Raw genomic sequence first — 20,589 nt, forward strand, 5'->3', positions numbered from 1 at the left:
GTTAGTGAATGTGGAAATGAATCAACTGGCTAGAAAAGACAAGTTTCCTGCTGAGACTTTTAAAGGCCAAGACAGCTGCTATGTTAATGAGTGATGTCAGTTTGTCAAAGTTTCTGGACTTGAAAACTGCATGTGTGGGGCTCTGCTGTTGCTTTTCAGTTTAAAATGTGTTCAGGCAGTGCCCTCTGGCACAGGCTGATGTGCTCTAGCCCATAGAGGCTTGGAGACCTTTAGTTGCCTGAAACTCAAGCTCAGTTTCAATGTATAAAATGAACTTCCACATAAGGGAAACTTGAGGGCAACAGAGATGGCTAAAGAGGACTTGGCTGATAGAGATGGGGAATATGCTGTGTTATCTGTATGGCTTCAGGAATGTTGTTTCTAACAATAGCAAAACCCTTCGAAGCAGTGATATTTTTTTGATTTCATGCCTCACTGCTACAGGCAGGGAGGACTAAATGTGATGGAATAAGTTGTCCTAGAACAATTTAAGTTTAGGTACTTGTACCTCTAGGACTAGAAAGTGACCATGTAAAAAGTAGTCCCTTAATCTGCTTGTTTTGTGCCTTCAAATTGGTTTCAGTGCTCTAGCTCTGCATTCCTGAGGAGCTGAAGACTGTGTAATATAGTTTCTAAAATCACTGGCTGATTCTTAACTACACTTGGGTCAAAGATCACAAGCTTCTTGAGGCTGAATGAAGCTCAGCAGTGGTATGTTAAACCCCTGGCTGTTCAGCTGTGGTCTGGGGCTGCCCTTCTGTACCTCTGGAATAAAAACCCTGTTCCCCTTTGCTCTGGCATCAGTGTGCTGCTGTTGGGTACAGCTGCCCTTCTACTGGCCATGTTTCCCTTGCATTAGACTGCTGTGGCTACTCACAGTTATGCTTTTGGCAGCCAACAGCCCACCTGTGGCATGGGCACCTGAAGGAGATGGACCTGCAACTAGTGATAACCTGGTCCAGTCCTTTCATACCGAACATCAGCTTCAGGATTTCTAGTTGTTTCACTCAGCAGCAGGTGCTTGGCATCTGCCTCTAATTGGGTACTAAGCTCTTGAAAGAAACTATCTCATGCTGCAAATTTGTGAGCTGATTGCTACCTTCTCTTCTGTTGCAGCTAGCAGTTTCTGTTGTTTGGCCACCTCTACCTTTGTAGGTCTGGTCCTCATTTTCAGATACATTGCTGTTAGTAATGTATCTTAGAAGGTTTCTTTAATACCTTATCTGCTTGTTCTAGTCCCTGTAGACCAATTAGTGGCTTATTTTAGAGCTTCTAGCAGTTGATAACAAAACAAACATATCTCTGATGTAGAAAAATCTCACCCTCTCTGGAACAGATTGTGTGTTCTGTCACTTAAACAGCTTACAAATGAGGTATCTATATTGTAACTGGGTAACAGTTAATTTTCCCAAGTGGCCCATTTTAAAGAGAGCAAGAACAGTCCCCAGTATCACCTTGCTCTCTAACTGTAAGCCTCAAAGCTTCCCTACAGAGAAAGGCAATACAATTACTAGTGTTTTTAGGGAAACAGGGGCACAGAGGGAGCCTGTTCATGATTATTGATAAGCAAATAAATGGATTTTAGGCTAAGAGTTTGGAAGTTAACTCAGGCTTCTTGAGTCTTGATCTAATGCTTTTTCTGCTAGATTATACTGTGTTGCAGTAGTGGTCAGCCAGGGATAATGGGATGCTTTGAAAATAGTTTAAAACCAAGGGCCTAAAAGGCTCATGAATAGGTTTGTTGCTCATTACTAACAAATTATTTCTGGTTCTACTACTCTTAGCCTCCCTGTCATCTTACATAATAAATATTTGGGGCCAGTTATGGATTGTAGAAAAATGTGTTTTTGTTTAGTGGATCCATTTCACGTTTGCTGCCTTTACTTTTCTTAGGGCTTTCTACTACCTGTCAGAGTGGAGAGCATTCAGTGCAGCACTCTTACACTGGTAATTATTTGTCTATCGTGTATTCCCTCTCTTGCATCTACTTATGAAACTGAATACTGCTAGTCCTCTTAAATCTCCTCACTGAAGATTTGGCTTTAACAATGACTAAATACTGAATTCCTGATTGTCTTTGTTCTGAAATCTCCCATTGCTGTGTTACATTCCTGTTGAACTTTGCAGCCAATTTCCTCTTTGAAATGCTTATCAAATGCTTTTGTTCACAATTGTAATTCCATTCAATTGTGTTTGTTTTTTTTTAAAAAAATCCATATTGTGCCAACATCTGCAGTATGTGCAGCTCTTCCAGCTGTCCTTGTAAATGTGAGCTCTGTGCCGCAGCTGGGGATTAAAACCTGGGCTTTATTTAAATCAGTTGGCAACACTCAGCATTTGTTTTAAAACATTACTGTAAAAAATCTTTCTCTTTAGTATATGATTCAGATAATTAGAAGGGGTCTTTGGAGGAATATTTACAGTGAAGCTGGAGCCTGCCTTTTCTGAACACAGCAGGCTAGAAGGATATTGGGAAAACCACAGAGTGGAATGGACTCTTCCTGCTGCTAGAGCTGATGTTCTGGTGGCCAGAAGTTCCATGATTGCTTAACAGGAGCACTAGGAGTATGTAATTTTGGGGTCTTTGAAAACGGAGTGAGGAAAAAGAGGTGGTTTTTGAAAGGAAAAAAGGGTTGTGAGTAACAGATAAAGCTGTTTTGTCTGTAATACTTAATTACTAAAGCAAAATAGTTGTGTTGATGCTTGGAAGAGAAGCTACTTATACCTGTTATTTCCCCTATCCCCCTGCTTAAGAGGCACTTAAATTATAAAGACAAAGGAACTGTGTAGCAATAAGTTTCAGTTAGCTTTCTAATAGGTTTTTTTACATGCAAGTCTTCCTAATCTGTACAAAAATTGGAAGACTTTTCCAATTTATTAGTGTGCTAGAAGATGCTATAAAAATTTTCCCATGTCACCTTCTGGTGTTGTTTGCATTATTAGTCTTTCTTATCAAAAAGTTAAACTTTAGGTTTGATATGTTGCCCTTCTCACAAAGGAATGTTTTCCAAATTCAAGTAGAAGGGAATTACCATGCAACCATGTAAACTAAATACTGTTAGGTTGCAGGCAGCCAAACAGGGTTTAACAGTATGTTTAGCCTGCAGGCAGAGAGAATGGAGAGTTCTAATGCTGCCTTGGCATTAATGCCATCTCATTTGAAGACTGGTTGTGCCACACCAACTTAATTAGATTCCATTTGACCTGTGGTTTCTTTACGGTCTGTGAGGTTACAGTAACTGATCTCTACTCCTCTAGGACTTGATAACTGGGACAGCTCTGTTAAACTGAATGTTAACTTGCTATACCACTTCCTACTCCTGCTGTCATCACCAGTATCAGAGCTTCTGTGCTTAGTGCCTTCACTTGTACAATTTTCTTTGCTTTTGTTTTATACCAAACCACTAATTTTCAGGGGAAACTCTACTTCTGTAGCCATGTGAAGAATGTGACTTGTATTAGCAGTTACTCTTCTGCGCTAAACCAAATAGTGACAGAGTTCTAAAGTGCTGGGATTAGTGAGGTTCAGCTGTACTTCTTTTAAAAACATCAACATTTGGAATTGCATCCAAAGCAAATACATTGGAAACCCTCAATCCTAGAGCTGGTAGCAGAGCAAAAGCACTGAGTCACTAAAGATTTGCTGCACACTTGAGGCACACAAAGGTCTTGGATCTTTAGTTTTACTGTCCCCTAAATGAAGCCTAAGGCTTTTCTTCAGGAAAGGTGGTTGCACTCAGAACTTCAGTAGGGCAAGAAATATAGTAAGAGTGTTTCGTTAAAAGGTCAGTCTATGTTTCAAAAATGTCACTGTAGTTGTTCATTGCAGCTTTCAGTATAGACAAAGACAGTGATATCTGTAGATGTACAAGTCCATTTCAAGCAAGGCAGTTTGTTATGCAATTATGCTTTTAATTTTGTATCCTGTACACATTGCCTTACACAGTCAAGGAAATGAAGCATAAAAATACAATTGCATGTGACAATGAAAAGGGATGAAAATGCTCTGTCGCACTATGAGTGTAACAGCCTTAGGTTAAACATTGTCTGGCAACTTTGTGTAAACAGGGAGAGTGATCATCACAAGTCCAGCTCTGTTCTTTGGGCATGCAGGGCTTCGGATGAAGTCAGTGGACAGACTTTGCTAATGCTAATTGTCAAGCATGCTGTGCATAAATAGCACAGGGCTGGGGACTCATCTGCTGCTTCACTTAAGACTTATTAATGAGCTACTTTTAATACAACAGATTTCAGGGTACATTTTCTAAATATTAATGTAAATTCCATGCAAGGAGAGCATGGAGTACTGATAACATGATCATTAGGAAAGACTTATGCTGTTAGTCACAGTTACAGTGTCAACAGAAGTGCCATGAAATTATGAATTTCACACTGGAGCCATTTATTTGCAAGTCACTCTTACTATTTATCAACCTGATGGGGTTAGGGTTGAAGTGATTACTTAAGCTATTGTCCAGCGAACAACCTACTGTACTTAAGTCCTATTGACTTAGCACTTGGATGGAATATGAAGAATTTCTGCAAAAGCTAGACAAGTGGTGCTTGACAAAGAGGGTTTGTGCACTTGACAGCATGTTGTACTTAACTGTATGGGCTTTTAGCTCATCTGAGCTGAACAAGGCTGATATTCTTAATATTTCCCCCCTCTCCATCTTTCTCCTTGTTCCTAAGTGTGGGAAAAGACTGGTGCCTGTTCAGGCAGAGAAGTGTTTCCTTGTCTCTTATTGCTGGACGGAGTTTGAACCTCCGCTTCTGGATGGTTAGAATTTACTAAATAACATATTGGCTGATGTGAATGTGCTGTGAAAGATAAATGTTAGTCAACATCCCCATAAATTAAAATATTTCTCCTATAGCTTGCATGTATGAATTTAGAGATCTGCACTAGTGAGGGTGTTTAAAATACCTTTGCCCCAACTCTCCTTAGAAAGACTTAGGATGTTCAGGGTCCCCCAGGATGTAGGGATTAGGGCTGCAGGAGTGGTTGCCCATTGAGGCATGTCTGTGTCTGAAGTAAGGGCCAGTGAACTAGATCCTTGGGGCTGGGTAGGCTGAGGACCTGGTTGGGAATGGTGCCACTGGGGTGGGAAAGGCTCCTGCCGTTTCCCTGCTAGGCTGGTGCTGTTCTGCAGGAAACCAAGAAAGCAGCTGAGAAAATGGGACCTCTGCACCATCTCCCCAGCCTCCCTTGCTAAAGACTTCTTAGCTCTACCATAGTGTTTAATAATTACAAAAAAAAACACCCAAACAACCTACACCCTCATTTGAGGGATGGCCTTACTGTCTCCAGTAAAAACACCTGGTCTGTGCTGACCTAGTTTTATTTCTTCAGCATATCCCTATCAAAAACCATGCTAATGTGGTGATGGCACAGCACTGAAAGCAGATCTTGTTAAAAGGACATGGTGAGAAGCTTTGAAATGACAGTGACTGATAAAGATGCAAAGGTCAGGGCAGCAGGAGTGAAACTGTTCCATGGTAACCTGCTGGTAACTGAGCGTTCACAGCTTTAGCTCCAGATAAGTGCTGATGACAGAATGAATTACATAATGAAAAAGCAATTTAAAATGCAGAAGGAAATGGTTCATGTGGAGCCAGACTCTGAGCTGGAATAAATTCACTTGCTTCAGTGTCTGAGTTTATTAAGCCTGTTCCCTTCAACAAAAGATGAGTATAATGGAAATTCAGGGAAAAGGATTAAATCCCTTCAGCTGTGTATCCACATACGAGCTGGGGTCTAAAGCTTTTGAGTGTTATCACTTGAGACAGGTATAATGGTTCTATTGCTCTGTCTATGGAAGTGCCTCCTGAAAAGCTATTGGAGACAGCCTTGCCTCGGGGGTTGCTGGCTATGTGGTTTTGTAATAGTTGTTTGCTGAATTAACATGCTATTAAAATAAATGGCTCCTGGATATTGAAAGAGGTAGAGATAAAGATCTCCTATGTTATGGAGGGCATATAAATAATCATAGTATGTTTCTTCATTTGCAGTGCTGATGTTTAGTTTATAGGAGTGGGAATAAATCAAGCTAGTTATGAAGTTTGTAACTTTTAATTTATTAAAATTAAAGTAGGTTGTACTTTCTAGCAACTGAGTATTCTTGGTAAAGAATTTGGTCTGGCCTTTATGATCTCTTGAAACATAAAAGCATTTTCTAAGCAGCTTTAATTTGATTTACCATAAAGAGGGAAATGTTCCTTTAAAACAAAAGTGTGTACAACCTTTGCTTTTGCCTGTTTTTCTGGATGTAGGTGCCTGCTATTAGTAGAATAATAGTGTCTCAAAACTAAAGCCCAGTAATTTTTGGTTGCCATGTGCAGCAGAGATGTTTGATTGTCAGAGAATGGGTACTCAGTGGTTGCTACTGTCAAGTCCTTTCAAAATTACTCAAGATGGGCACATGAAAACTGAGCCACCTACAATCAGGTTGAAAACCTGAGCAATATGCTTCAAGATGTGTATTTACTAAAGGCTTGCTGCCAGCTGAGGAAATACCACAATGATATGCATGTGCACATGATATGCTGCCAAGGGCAAGAAACTATTCTGTTTTCTTTTATGTAGATAGGATCTAATCATTACTTTCTACTGCAAAGCAACTTGGTAACTTAAACAGTAGCTGTCGTTAACTCAGGTTTCTGTTGTCCCCTAACAAGATGGTACAGAACTGTGTCTCAGAGTGATTGGGAATAAATCAGTATGGCTAGTTTTAATTTAAATATATTTGGGAATATTTATGGGACTTCTTGACAATTGCTGATTCTGGAAAATGGGCGGTTTTGTTGGCTTTAAAATGACAGAAAAATGATTGTCTCACCCACTGTTAAACATGTCGTGGAGCTCGTACATTAGAAAAGAGATGAGAACTTGATTGTTGTATTTAAAATTTTTGTGAAGTGTGTTTTATGCTCCTGAACCATGTTTCAGAAGAAAAATTATCCAGAACAGTGTAAACACCTTTCTTTCTCCTTACTGAGCTTAAAGCAAGAAATAAATTTGAAAATTCCCAGGTTTCAAATGGAGGCAGTGTCTTAGCCCTGGGCAGAGGGTTGCTGCTTGTCTGGGGTTTTGCACCAAACTATTTTTAGTATGTGGGGTAATCTAACAAAGGGCTCGAGAGCTTTTAATCGCCTGGGGAGAATATAATTCATAACTGTTGGGGAAGATGTAAATAGGAATATGATGCCAAATAGAGCTTCTGCCCAAATGCTGCCATGACTGTCTTCAGGCCAAGTAATGATCCATCCTATAGGACATGTGGTGCATGGTGCTCACCTGCCTGCCCCTGCCTGTGTCTCTTTGGAAGAGAAGAGGGGCTGGCTTGTGGGGGCATATCTGAATTATTGCGGGTCTTGCTACCTGCCGGAGCTGGACACCAAATGCAGCAGTGGCTGCCCTGACTCAATGTCGTGGTTTAACCCCAGCCAGCAACTAAACACCACGCAGCCGCTCACTCACTCCCCCCTACCCAGTGGGATGGGGGAGAAAATCAGGAAAAGAAGCAAAACCCGTGGGTTGAGATAAGAACGATTTAATAGAACAGAAAAAGAAGAAACTAATAATGATAATGGTAACAGTAATAAAATGACAACAGCAATAATGAAAGGATTGGAATGTACAAATGATGCGCAGTGCAATTGCTCACCACCCGCTGACTGACACCCCGCCAGTCCCCGAGCGGTGAATCCCTGCCCCCCCACTTTCCCGTTCCTATACTGGATGGGATGTCCCATGGTATGGAATACCCCTTTGGCCAGTTTGGGTCAGGTGCCCTGGCTGTGTCGTGTGCCAACTTCTTGTGCCCCTCCAGCTTTCTCACTGGCTGGGCATGAGAAGCTGAAAAATCCTTGACATTAGTCTAAACACTACTGAGCAACAACTGAAAACATCAGTGTTATCAACATTCTTCGCATACTGAACTCAAAACATAGCACTGTACCAGCTACTAGGAAGACAGTTAACTCTATCCCAGCTGAAACCAGGACACTCAAGTGCATCCTCCCGAATGCTTTTGCTCCCATTTGGGGAAGCCTGCCCTGCAGCTGCTGCCCTTACAGGGACCCCAAGCTGCCTCTGGAAATTTTGGCCCAGCAAGATGTAGACGAAGGGGTTCAGACAACTATTGGCATAACCCAGGCTGATAGCCATGTTGTAGGTGTAGTAGGAAGGCAGGGTGGGGTAAGTCATGGTGAGCTGGGCAAGTTGCAGGCTGTGGAAAGGTGCCCAGAAAATGGAGAAGGCTGTACAAATAGCAATCGCTGCATGGGTCAGTCTCTTGGTTTGAGCCCTGGTGCATCTTTGGCTCACCAGTGCTTCTGAGTACCTGGCCATCTTGAGCAGGATCCTCCTGTAAGCCACTGCGATGAGGGCAAAAGGGATGGCAAAAACCAGGAAGAATTGGTAGAGAGTGTACCAATAAATGTCCCTCTGGGAGTCTGGCAAATGAATCCCACAGCCTAGTAGACCTCCAGGTAAAGGGATGAGCTGAGCATACAGCCACATGGGTATAATGCTGACGAAGGGAAGGGTCCAGAGCATGCAGATGACGAGGATTGTCACGGGGGGCTTCCTGAAGGGAGTGGAGGTGAAGGGGTGGATGGTGGCCAGGTAGCAGTCGATAGACATAGTAGGGAGGACATAGATGCTAGTGAACTGGCTGTTGGCATCCAGGGCAGTGATGATGGTGCACATTGTCTCTCCAAAGTGCCAGGCTCTGTTCCCCAGCAGCCGGTGGATGAGGAAGGGCATGCCCAGGAGGAAAAGCAGGTCCACTATGGAGAGACCGATGATGATGTCTGGGATGCTACTGCTAGGGCCAGATTTCTTTAAGATTGTACAGATAACCAAGCTGTTACCGATAACGGCCAACAGGCAGATAATGCCAAACTGGGTGGGCATGATGAAGCTGCCATAGCTCGTCCTGCTGGGGTCACCTGCAGAGACAAGTGTAGGCAGGAAAAAGTCAGCTGTGCCAGGACTACTGGTGAGAACATGCCTTATGGATGTTCTGGCTTCTAACAGCCGGTGAGTGCTCTGAATGCAAACAGTAACAGATTTCTTAGGCGTATGTAAGATGACGAAGTGCTTTGTGTGTGTGTGGTTGTGTCTAACAACACACAGGCGCTTTTTCAGTAGCTTTCACAAATATATGCATTAAAACATGTGCATACACCCACTCTTCCCTTCATACATGCGCACATATTAACAATAGAATGGAAGAGCACCAGTGTGTATATCATTCCATGTATGTGCATTTAGACCCTTTCAAATGCATACATATAAAATAAATGTTTCAATACATATATTCATATTTCTGACACACATATTGCTCAACTCTATGGATAATAATATCCATATACAGGCTTTCTTCAAAACCATTTCACATAAGTGATTTTTTTCTTCCCCTCCTACACCTATTATAGTTTATACACACTAATATATATTTTCACTTAGCTGTTTATTGCACTTATGAGGCAGAGAAAAGTTTTGAACAGCCTTGGAGCTGTTGGGGATGCAGCTGTTCAAGCTCTCAGTGTGATTTGTTTTAAAATCCATCCTTCAGGAAAAATTGGTCCCTATCAGCAGCTTGAAGATGTTAGTGTTTCATGTTGAAAGAATAAAGGTTGCACATTCCTTGGAGATCTGTGGGGCTGCTCAGAAAGCCATTGCTCTAAGCATCAGCAGAGGCTGTTAATGCAGATTAAAAAGCAGCTCCTCTGCTCCCTGCACCACCACCAGGCAAAAGTGATGCCAGGATGTAATGAGGCAGCTCCTGTCACCGAGCTGGCAGCAGAGTGCTGGAAATACGCTTCCAGGGAGAGCAGAATTTCATTTTGGTGCTAAAGCCAGCGATTGGGATCCACTGATAGACTAAGTAATGAACTTGAGCTCTGGAGAGGCAAATGGGGCCTGAAGTAAATGAAATCCTCTAAATAAAATGATGGGCAGCCAGCCACTGAGAGGACAGTGCTTTTAGGGTCTAACTGAGTATAAATATCTCCATATAATTCTGCAAAGAACCATGTTAATCTAAAGTCAAGTTTGCAGCAAGATTTGCAAGTATAGATTGGGGATAGTCTCTTTAGATTCTGAAGCAAGATCATCCTAAAAGTGAAAAGGTACAAGCTGTGTAAGTACACAGAAAGCTAGTGTTTTCTGGCTGTTCCTGGTAAGTTGCAGCACAGATGATAAACAGTATCATTATTTCCTTCCTGTGAAGTGCTTTCTCCATTTCAATTCATTTTGAGCTCTTGAGCACAGTAACAGTTACGTGTTTCATTTTAGGCAGACTGACAGAAGAGAATAGGAGATAAACAAGGGATTTATTTTCTAGGTGTTTTTGAAATTACAGCAGTTCAGCATGTAAAAAAGGCAAAACACTGGAAACAAATGAGGTGGTGACTGTGTTATAATCAGTCACATTAATCATTGCCTTATTTCCCTCAACCATTAGTCTGCTCTTAGCAGCCAGTAAACTCCTAGACTGAAGGCATTACTGCCTAGAAAAAGTAAGATTTGGAAAGTAAGATTAGACTCAAACTGTATCCTGATGATGGGGGCCAGTAGTCTGGTGAAAGGCAGGATTCTGTAATGACTAGAATGCTATTTCAAGGCTCACCTTTTGCTAGTTGTAAGGACTTCTAGCACTTAGAAATAGTTATTTCAGTATTTCACAGCTCTTAAAAGCAGGTACCAGTCCATTTGCACAAGGGATAATGTATTCCATTTACCAGCCAGTGCAAAATGCCTCCTTCACCTCAATGCCCCCACCATACTACCTAGTTGGAGTCTCTTCATTTGCAAACACCAGTATATTTCAGTTTTTTGCAGTCCAGTGTATGCACTGGGGAATTTGCTTTTAGTTTGCGTTACCTACAGCTGTGATGTGCATCATTGTGCAGCACCACACAGTTCTTAAGAACAGCATTCTATTTTTTTTCCCCCACTGATCCTCACCTGCTGTAAACTGGCAAAGCTCTACTGTAATTAACAGCAGCTGGAGATTTGAGCCTAAAGTGGTGATACCAGCTATGTAAAAAACTATGTACATATATTAATGTTAAATCTTTTTCCACATTTCAGATGGATTTCTCCAGGCTGTATGTCATGTAAACAGTATCACAGCACTAGCTTTTCTTACAAGGAAAGTAGAGAAAGTACTTTTCCTGTTTTTTTTTTTTTTTTTCTTTCCTACCACTTGTATACTACTATCAACCAAAAGTTAAAAAAAAAAAATGTGGTTGGGAATAAAGCTTTGAAGCACCTGAAAAAACAAACATTTTTATCTACTTAGTAAATTATGAAAGAAATCTCCTGTTATGGTCTCCATTCTGTAAATCCTTCATAGTTAACTGGAATTTAGTAAATACTAGAGCACTTTATGAACTAGCATCAGGTCCTGTCTGTCTCCTGCAGACAGTACCGGAGAGTAAGGCTAAGGATGCCTTCACTCTACTACTGAAGGGTGGGGCCAGCTTATCACTACAGCTGAAAATGTTACCACCAATACTATGTGGAACACATTACGGCTCAGATGATAGATAAATTGACTCCACGTTGGAGTCAAACAGCATGTTGGCTCATGCAAAGCTCGAGTATTACACTAATATAGTCCTTAGGATTCTGCATTTCCATGAGAAGGGGAGTGATCTGCAGTTTGTGGCTCAGTGATATTGGCCAGCCAAAGTACTTTAATGTTAACTGAGGAGAAAAATTCAGCTCCAAATGTAGCCCTTCCTACAAGGAGGTCTGGAAAAGTTGTGTTTACTGTAGAATAAACAGAATAACAAGACAACCTGGTTAAACAAACAGCACTTTAATAAACTAATATAGTTAGATACTTTCTTAATGCTTAAAAATATTATAGCATTTGCAAAAATGAAAAAAGTTTAAATAACATACAAGAAGTTACAACTGAGAAGCAAAACAGGCAATTTAAATACCTAAATAAATATGACAAAATGCAAGACCTAACTGCATACCATTGATGTGATGAGGCAATGAGAACAAGGAAAATAACCCTTCAGAATAATGCAACATCTGAAGGTATATAAAAGCTGATACCATGACTTAACACATGATAAACCCCAATTTTCCTCATATAATAAATATAAAGCATTAGCATGGTGTGCTCGTACTATTTTAACAAAGGCTGTTAAGGCTTAAAAATATTTTTTAACGTTCAAAAAAACATTTCTGGTGTTCTGAGCTTTGACACTTATGTATCAAAATGACCAACTGCTGTGTACAAATTTCAAAAGATAGTACGCTCAGAACTCCAGTTACAAATGGGAAGTCAAATACCTGCCTACCCTTTCTTTCAACTAATTGTCACTGACTCAACAGTAGCAGTTATTATTACATCCCTTTACAAAATTCTGTGGAACATTCCATTATGCACACAGACTTAATATCACAATGCCCCGCTGCTTAATGGTTATTCTTAATATTAGTTTTACAGTGACAATGTAAGATGCATATCAGTTCCCATAAGGAGTGGTTGAATGCTCAACAAGTAAACAATTATATTGCAAAGGTCAGGGTAGTACTGTTAAGTGCCTATGAAGGAAGTGGGGAGAAACCCACTTACTCGTTCTTTCCATTATTGGCAGAAAGATCCAAGACAGAAGGACTCTTCTGTGGCAAACTTCCATTAACTTCTTGCTTCCTTATCTGACCCCTGTATACAAGAGAAAAGAATGGTTTTACAGTCTGTTCTTCTGTAAGATTATGGTCTTCTAACTTTTTGCTCAAAAAACATGAGCAATGTGAGATGTAAACCTGTCTTGAGACTCCTGGAACATCCACTGCTGGTCTACCAGAGCTTCTCTCAAAAGACACAGGAACACAAAAAGAGCAGGTATTATCTGTTTTAACATCAAAACTGGTCTGTAGGTTGGGTTGCATATTCAGATATGCTATGGAAAAAAAGAAGTCTTTTCTGGAATTGGTGGGCAATGTTATGGACCTGGCAGCATATCCTGGAGGAGTGTTAGGGAGCCCTGGAACAAATGCAAGCACACTGGGCCTTGCACCATGGTCTTGTCATCCTGACGATATCATGGGCTCCACAAGCAGTTTTGTGTGTCCACAGCTGTGATGAAGGAGCAAACTCAGGAAGTCTAGGATGGAGCAGCTGTAATTTTTCTTCTTGCTCTTCCTTATGTTTAAGAAGTGATTATCATTATTCATTCCCTAGTAGATATTTAAGCAGGCAACAGGTGGCACTCCAGCACAACCTGCTAGTGCCTCTTACTCCTAGCCGGTACAAAGAAGCATGGCTAAGGCAATGCTGAGTGAAATAGGCCTCCAAGCCTGAAGTACTGGGAGACATAATGTGCAAGCAGCACATGTGCAGCATCCAGTAAAACCTGTAATTTCTATTTTGGCCACACTGCCCCTTTTAAGTACCCCTCTGCCTATTCCAAATCTACAACTAATCTTGGTCCTTTACTCTACAAATGCAGGTAAGCAGACATAGCTGGGTCATCATGCAGAAAAAACTGCCAACGGTTCATCCTCTAGGCAAAGTCCAATTTGGAAGTGTGTTTTAATGACATTTAAAGCAACAAATACTCTGAGTGACACAAAGTTGTATTTTATTGCTTGATGTCGTGTTGTGTTAGCACATGCACATTTAAAGACTATTTACATTTCCTCTTTTGTAAACAGGCAAGAGGGCATGTATTAACTCTCATTAAAATATATATTGGTGACTAGACACTTGTATGCTGCACATTAAGCCACCAGTGTAGCCAGAGATGCTCTAGCATTCAAGAAACATTTGTTAAACTAAGCAACAGTGGCTCACGTAGAATAAAGTAATCAATGCAATAGTACAGTTGCAGAGTTTGAAACCCAAGCATGGATCAAGACATCAATACTCACCTTGAAGCATACCAGTAGTTGACCAGAGTTGAAAGAACGACATAACAAACACTAAGTACTCCAGAAACTCCCAGTGAAAGTGCACCCAGGCCACACAGCACACAGAGGAGGGCTATGCCACCTATGGCTATTATAACACCTAAAAAAAGAAAATCAGTTTGTTATTTAAACAAGTTTATATACAAGTATATTAGAACATCTGATGTTCTACCACAACCCCAATTTCAAACCATTTGGGAAAACAAGTCTTCTGCAATCAACTAGCAGGCCTCTATAAAAGCTATGCATGGTCAAGATAACTGGTTTAGGCATATCCTCGTGGCTGAGATGATTAGAAAGGGAAATAGGATTTCCCCTGTATAGACTACACTTAATCCGATTACTATTCTTGTATTAAGAGTTTCGCTACTGCTGAGACCTGAGGACTACATGCAGAAATCCTCAATTGCTTGAACTGGGGTCTCCAGAAGGAAGAATTAAAAAAAGAGAAGACATCATGCCTTAGAAGGGAATAAGTAAGTACATACATGCAGGCACATAATACCTTCCATGACTATCACACCGATGCAGGCCATTAGGGCTGTTGTAACAACAAAAATCAGGAAAAATGCAACGGGAATAGCAGACACTGCAATAAACACCAGGAGCGATAAGGCAACAAAAGGATGGTCATCTAAATATTGGCCAACACGAGAATTCATAAATGCAACAACCTGTGGATGAAAGAAAAACATTTCAGCTTTTGTTTTTATCTTGTCATAGATAACTTTTAAAGGTCACTGCTACTTTAGTGAACTGCAGGTAGCATCTTTTTGTAAGTCTGCAGCTTGAATAGAGGGCAGCCGTTGCCTCTGTATTTCAAAAGCATGAAGACTTACTGCAAATTTAGATAACTTCATAGCAAATATAATTCTACCAAGAACAGACATGTTTCTCTTGGACTTCCCAGTTCCATTCTTGCACAAATTAAAAAACAAAACAAAACAAAGAACCTGAAAACAAGTAAGAAAACAAGTAAAAAAAAAACAAATCACAGTTTAGCTGCACAGTATTTCAGCGGGGTCTCAACACTATGATTTTGATCTAGAGAACTGTATTTGTTAAGAAAAAAATACTGTAACATTTAAAAATGATGATGATTTTTCTTTTTTTCATGCCTCAGTAACATCTGCAACCTGCTCGTATATTGACTAAGTACAGTGCAGGCATGTCTGCTAATTATAATATAAAATTATATATATATAAAATTATAATATTTAAAAAAAATCCTCTTTACAGATGCAGTCATACCTACACACTAGAATTTTACTGTAGTAGAGACATTTCCTGTCCCTTAAGGAAATATGTATTGCAGTTTTAGTTCTTTTTATAGCAGCACAACCATTTAACTAAAATGCCACTCTACTATCTCAAATGGTTATACCAGTAAAACACAGAAATGCAGAACAGGCTTCTCTCTTTCTTGATTGCTGAAGGTGTAGGAGGACAGCCCTTCCCATAGGCTCCTCAGTGTTCACTTAAAAAGGGAGTACCCATTCCCCCCCACCCCGCAAAAGAAGTCCTGAAATTGCATTTAAATAAATTGGGGTGTGATATTCCAAGAGTTATGAAAAGAGTATCTTTATAAATATATTATAAGTTATAATCCAGACCCACATTTGAGTTGCTATGGATGGACTGCACCATGGTGTGCCATTGCTTCTGCAGTTCTTGCATTTCTTTAGACATGCTGTAATCCTCAGCCACGAGCGTGAATCTTTTGAACAACCAGTTCTCACTCAGCCATCCAATTTTCCTTAAAATTAAGGTACAATTAGTAACAGGCTCACACAGATCTTTTTTGAAAATGAAGTATTTCATTTGCAACAACAGAGAATGTAGATTTCAGATGTTAATGTGATCCACAGAGTCTAAAACATTACTTTTACAAAAGTACATCTCAAGTAGGCGGCTAGTCCCCGAAAGCTCTTCTGAGACTCCCAAAGCCAAGTATCAAGATACAAGGTGACTCTCACCTTCTTCCTTTATAACATTAACCCCACATTTAAAGGTGAGGGTATTGAATTACCAGTAAAAAGGTCAATTCTAACAATCCACGTGGACAATTTATCGCTACTAGTCCTGGAAGCTTGTAACACCTTAATGACACTTGTTTTTGTAAGTAGCCTCTCGTTCAGAATTGCAGCCATACCCTGTACAGCTTCAAAACTCTGCATATAAAGGCAAAATGCTTTCAAACGCTCTGAACATACTTAATTGTGACAGTTTAAAGGCAACATCAGCTCAAAAAAATCTCCCTTCCCCCTCGAAAACGTAATCTGTTGTTGCTCAGAGGACCCTTACCAGGGGAAGGTTAAAAGAGGTGTTTCCCTGCTCGTAAATCTGAACAGTCACCGTGTCAGTATTACTACTTCATACTCTGCCTCCGGACACGGTCCCTCCCTTTGTTTACACAGCATTTTCACACAGCAGCGCCCGAGTTCTTGCTCCTAGCAGCACCGGCAAGGAGAGTGACCGGGGGGGGTGGAGCAGCTCCCGCCGGAGGCAGCCACCCCACCGAGAACGCTCCCGCCGGGGCAGGCAGCGCCCGAGCCCCGAGCGTTACCTCTCCCCACGCCGCCGCCCGCGGCCTAACACCGGGCACTTAACGTCGAGGTCAGGAGCCGATTAATCCCTCCCCGCCACGCCGTCAGCGCCGAGGCGCGCTGCCGCTGCCCTTCAAGCGGGTCCCCGGGCAGCAGCCGCCGCGCCCTGGGCCGCCCTCCCCCGGCCTGTAGCGCTGGGGCGTAGCGCGGGTCTCCCCCCGCCTCCGTCCCAAGCAGGGCGGGCGGGCGGGCGGAGGCCGCGCAGGGCTGAAGGGGCCGCGCTGCCCCGCCGCAGGGGCTCGGCGCTGGCGGCTGGGAGGCCCCGTCGCGGTGGGCTGGGGGCCGCCGCCCGCCCGAGCCGAGGGAGGTAAGGGAGACGCGGCTCCCGCTCCCGCAGGGCTGCGCTGCGCCGCGCCGCGCTGCTGGCGCCGACCCTCCCGCTGCGACCGAGCGGCGGTCAGGGCTGACGGGCCGCCCCGCAAGTCCCCGGCCAGGCGGAGCGGGGCGGCGCCGCTCCCCGCCGAGCCGGGGCCGTCCCTCTCACCTGCGGCCGCTGCCCGCCGGGCCGCAGCCCCTCTCAGCGCCTCGCCCTCCCGCCCTCCGGATGCAACGCCCGGCGCGGCCCGGGCTGGGCCTGCCAGGGCCGAGGGAGGTGCCGCCGCCCTCCCGCCGCTGTCTCCTCCCCGCGGGGGCCGGCGGCGCGGCGGGCAGGGCCCGGCGCCTGGGGAGGCTGAAGAGAGGAGAGGGCCGGAGCAGCGGGGCAGGGACACCCGTGGCGTGGCGCAGGCACCGCGGCGGGGTGTTTAGCGAGGAAGGGACTAGGGAGGTTTCCACAGGCCGCCCGGGGGCTTAGGGGCTTTTATTGGTTTCCCTGTTGTGCCCTTTAACGTCCCCCTGCCCGTCCTGCCTTTCACACATCCCCCCCCCGGGCCCTGCCTCAGCCTCTCAGGTCTGGGCTCCCTCGGAGCGTCCCAGGGTTTTGTGTGGCTTTAGGAGCTTTTTCGAATTAAGGGTAGAAAATGAGGGTATCTGCGATAGCCCCGCAGTTCCCCTCTGCGTGCAGGGGTACGCTCAGCCCCTAGCGTAGATCTCAGATCTAGATTCCCGGTGCCAGAGCCGGTCAGATAGCAGCGGGATGTAATCCCACCATCCCAGCTGGAGGGGTTGCTGCCGTCGGGTGGGAGGCTACGAAGGCACCTTTAGGTAGATTGTTGCTGTTGAGGCGGTCACGCCGTGTGGTGTAGTGGAATGGCAGCTGTGAAACACTTCATCTGGCATAACCGCCTTCACCTCGCGCTCCATCTCTGGTTACTTGTTCCCACACGTTTCCACCTTGTCCTGCTGTCTCCACGGGTGTTTGGGTGGCCACGTGGCAAACCTGTTTGGGGAGATGCTCCACGTGAGGAATAATTGCTTGAAAATTTCAGCTGGGTTTTCAGCAAGATCGGTGCATCTTACAGTGTCCCAGCATTTGGATGGGACTGTTCATCTCAGAAATTACGCTCACTGAGGTGTGTTGCACAATGATTTGGCCTGGCTGCTTTCCAGAGCCATCACGATGGTGTTACGGGCAAGCGTGAAGCTTCAGTGAATTCCCAGCTTTTGCTACATAGATGGAATTTTTCATGCTGTAAATTACAGTCAGAAATCAGTAAAATATTCGTGCTTCTCATGACTGCTTTAATCGCTGTTTTTGATTGGTGCCACCCATGAGAGTATTGCAAAACTGAACGTTAATGGTTTCGTGATTATTTTTTAAAGGCAACAAAATAAATACCATGTTTAATTTGGAGCGTGCTGGTCTTAGAACACAAAGAGAGGTTGATACAGAATCGTATGCACACACATCTGGTTCTGAGAAAAACAATATGTTGACAATCGACACATACAGACATTTTGAGCTAAGCGGGGGCTTTTTAGTTCTATCAAGGTTTTATAAAGTATGGGGTTTTTAACCTATCAGACTGCCAGAGCTCTGTGTCGTTGAGGTGCTGATTTCAATGAGTTCTGCAGATACAAGGATCTGTGTAGACAGAGGAAGTAAAAGAGAGATTTGCATATTAATGCAAATTTGGACCATGGGCTCTAAAAGCCCAACACAAGATACCTGCAAGAGGATGGTGAGGGCAAGTTTATTTTGCTTGAACTGTTAAAGCGTTTATATCTCATATTATTAAAGTGCGTAGTGTATTGATATTCCTAGCAGACTCTCTATATATAAAATTAAATTTCAATTTGTTGATTTTGTATAATTTTTTTAAAGTGAGCATAGGGAAAAACTAACTGGTGGAATTATAGTGTGACATAATCCAGTGATAATGGCAGTATAAAGTTTAATGGCTCCACTGAGTTTAGAAGTATATTGGAGATTTTAAGTTTCTGGCTGTTTTCGAAACATGCCATAGCTGCGGTTTTGGAGATAGTCTTGTACATCTTAGTGAATTATTTTCCTGGTATGCATAATTATTTATTCTGCTAGAAATTCACATATAATCTCTTTCTATATAAAGTAACTGTTTTTAATGTTTCCCAAGCAGCACAAGTAATTTATTTAACCTCAAAGGACATGCATATATAAGCATCCAAGTTGTTGTGCACAGAGGAACAGTAGTTACTATAACTGCTGCTTAATTGAGTTTGTCTTTATGCCAGCATCAGCTCGAATTAGCAGGAAAATACTCACGTTGCAAACCAGCACTGAAATATTTGGAGGGTTACCATACACACTAGCCTAGCATTTGCCAGCTCCAGCATTAGCAGCACTGGTTCTGTACCCCACACTGCTGGCTTGTGTTTAAAGAGCAGCTTTGTTTATGGTAGGAACTTTCACATGTGGCCAGGCAGGAACAATGTTCCACTTCTAGTTGGTATTACATTAACATGTAAGGAAAACTGTGCTGTTAACTCGGGGATATCAGCCATTCTTACAGTTTACAGAAAACAGGTTGAAAAATAATATCCAAAGATGTTGGGAAAGAGTTTAAGTTAAAGTGGAAGTCTTGCTGTGTTGGCAGAACACGTACAAGGCCCCTCTTGAGGGTCAGTATAAGGAGACTGCGCTAGATTTCATGTCGAATGGTAATAATTCCCATTTGTGAAGAAATTTGATGGAGGACTTTTTCAGGACGTAGTGATGACTGTGAGTGGGAGGCAAATGCATACAAGCAGACTTAGAGGAATTGGGAGTAGAAGTATCCCACCTGCTGTCTTCGGATCTTCAGGGAGTTTGATTCTGAATGGTGGAAAAGTGATAGAGATGTTTGGGTTCAAGATTTTGAATCTTTAATATTTTTTTTTCCTAGTTCTTCCTAAGAAAATTTGTGTTTATATAGCCTTTATTGCTCTGGGAGCTCCCTTGCTGTGTGCAGTGTTTTCATACAAATGTCAGAATATCTGAGATGTCTTAGGACTACATTTTTAGTAGCTTTCAGAGGTAAAATGAACCTGTACAGTTGCTCATTGGTTCCACAACTGAATCTCCTTGACCACAGCTTGGCGCAACACTGTGCTGAAAGAGGCTGTTTTCTCTCCACTTGGGGAAGAGAGGGAGGAGGGAATTCCTGTCTCCAAGCACCAGCTATGCTGTAACTGGGGCGACGAAGCTGAGGACTGAAAGGCAGAGTGTCGGAGAAGTTCACCAAGCTGGAACAGGCAGAGGGACTGGTAACAAGGGCACCTGCAGGTAGTATCTGCTCCTACCCTGCTTGCTTATGCGCTCGGTGGATGTGTAAGGCGTGCTGGGCATCTCTGTCTTTCTCTTTTCCCATTCCTTTTGACGTGTGCTTATTTCTCATGGCAATTAATGTGTGGCTCTGTCTGCTGTAAACCACAATTAGGGGCCCAGAGTCCCTGGGACATTAGAAGAGAACAGGCAGTGGCATGGAAACTAGTTTTGGAGAAAGTAGAAAGAGCAGGGTGGAAAAAATGTTGCTTGAAAGGCATCTGGAGAGAGTTGGAAAGATTAAGGTAAAAAGTGAGCTTGAAGAGGAATGGAAAAAAAGAGAGCATGTGGATTGGACGGGCAGAAAGCTTAGTGTTGTAAACAAGGAAGGGGAGAGCTGGGATTTTTCTTCTTCCTGGCAGTTGGGATAGGAA

General features: G+C 42.9%; 3 protein-coding genes across 4 annotated transcripts in view; 1 reads left to right on the top strand and 2 right to left on the bottom strand.

The window, feature by feature from the left end:
* Window positions 1-7,377: 7,377 nt before the first annotated feature.
* MCHR1 (melanin concentrating hormone receptor 1) lies at window positions 7,378-9,577 on the bottom strand. Its single transcript, XM_052773184.1, has 4 exons — window positions 9,498-9,577; window positions 8,008-8,960; window positions 7,962-7,964; window positions 7,378-7,418 (listed from the first exon to the last, which is right to left on the bottom strand). Exons 1-4 carry the CDS (start codon window positions 9,575-9,577, stop codon window positions 7,378-7,380), a joined length of 1,077 nt encoding a protein of 358 aa, XP_052629144.1.
* A 2,244-nt stretch (window positions 9,578-11,821) lies between these two features.
* On the bottom strand, window positions 11,822-17,233 carry LDAF1 (lipid droplet assembly factor 1). Of its 2 annotated transcripts, none has more exons than XM_052772442.1 (5): window positions 17,039-17,233; window positions 15,566-15,704; window positions 14,454-14,622; window positions 13,910-14,048; window positions 11,822-12,701 (listed from the first exon to the last, which is right to left on the bottom strand). In XM_052772442.1, the coding sequence occupies exons 2-5, from the start codon at window positions 15,635-15,637 to the stop codon at window positions 12,608-12,610; spliced, it is 474 nt and encodes a 157-aa protein (XP_052628402.1). In that variant the 5' UTR covers window positions 15,638-15,704; window positions 17,039-17,233; the 3' UTR covers window positions 11,822-12,607. The 2 variants fall into 2 exon arrangements, with proteins under 2 accessions (XP_052628402.1, XP_052628401.1); XM_052772441.1 differs by lacking the exon at window positions 17,039-17,233 and adding an exon at window positions 16,253-16,273.
* Window positions 17,234-19,953: 2,720 nt separating this feature from the next.
* Window positions 19,954-20,589, top strand: part of DNAH3 (dynein axonemal heavy chain 3) — a 62,393-nt gene continuing 61,757 nt past the window's right edge. Inside the window, exon 1 of the mRNA XM_052772421.1 lies at window positions 19,954-20,176. The gene's annotated coding sequence lies outside the window, so the exon portion shown is untranslated. The remainder of the gene's footprint in view (window positions 20,177-20,589) is intronic.

This window comes from Harpia harpyja, chromosome 21 (genome assembly GCF_026419915.1).
Source record: "Harpia harpyja isolate bHarHar1 chromosome 21, bHarHar1 primary haplotype, whole genome shotgun sequence".
NCBI classification, from domain to species: domain Eukaryota; kingdom Metazoa; phylum Chordata; class Aves; order Accipitriformes; family Accipitridae; genus Harpia; species Harpia harpyja.

What these genes read in the sequence shown, in the direction of transcription:
- MCHR1 (XM_052773184.1), bottom strand. Translation starts at nt 9,577, where the DNA reads ATGGATTTTAAAACAAATCACACTGAGAGCTTGAACAGCTGCATCCCC. An exon ending in GCTGTTCAAAACTTTTCTCT is followed by an intron (nt 8,961 to 9,497) that starts GCCTCATAAGTG and finishes TACACTTGTCTC; the next exon opens with TGCAGGTGACCCCAGCAGGA.
- LDAF1 (XM_052772442.1), bottom strand. Translation starts at nt 15,637, where the DNA reads ATGTCTAAAGAAATGCAAGAACTGCAGAAGCAATGGCACACCATGGTG. An exon ending in CGGTGTGATAGTCATGGAAG is followed by an intron (nt 14,049 to 14,453) that starts GTATTATGTGCC and finishes TTCTTTTTTTAG; the next exon opens with GTGTTATAATAGCCATAGGT. An exon ending in AACTACTGGTATGCTTCAAG is followed by an intron (nt 12,702 to 13,909) that starts GTGAGTATTGAT and finishes TCTTGTATACAG; the next exon opens with GGGTCAGATAAGGAAGCAAG.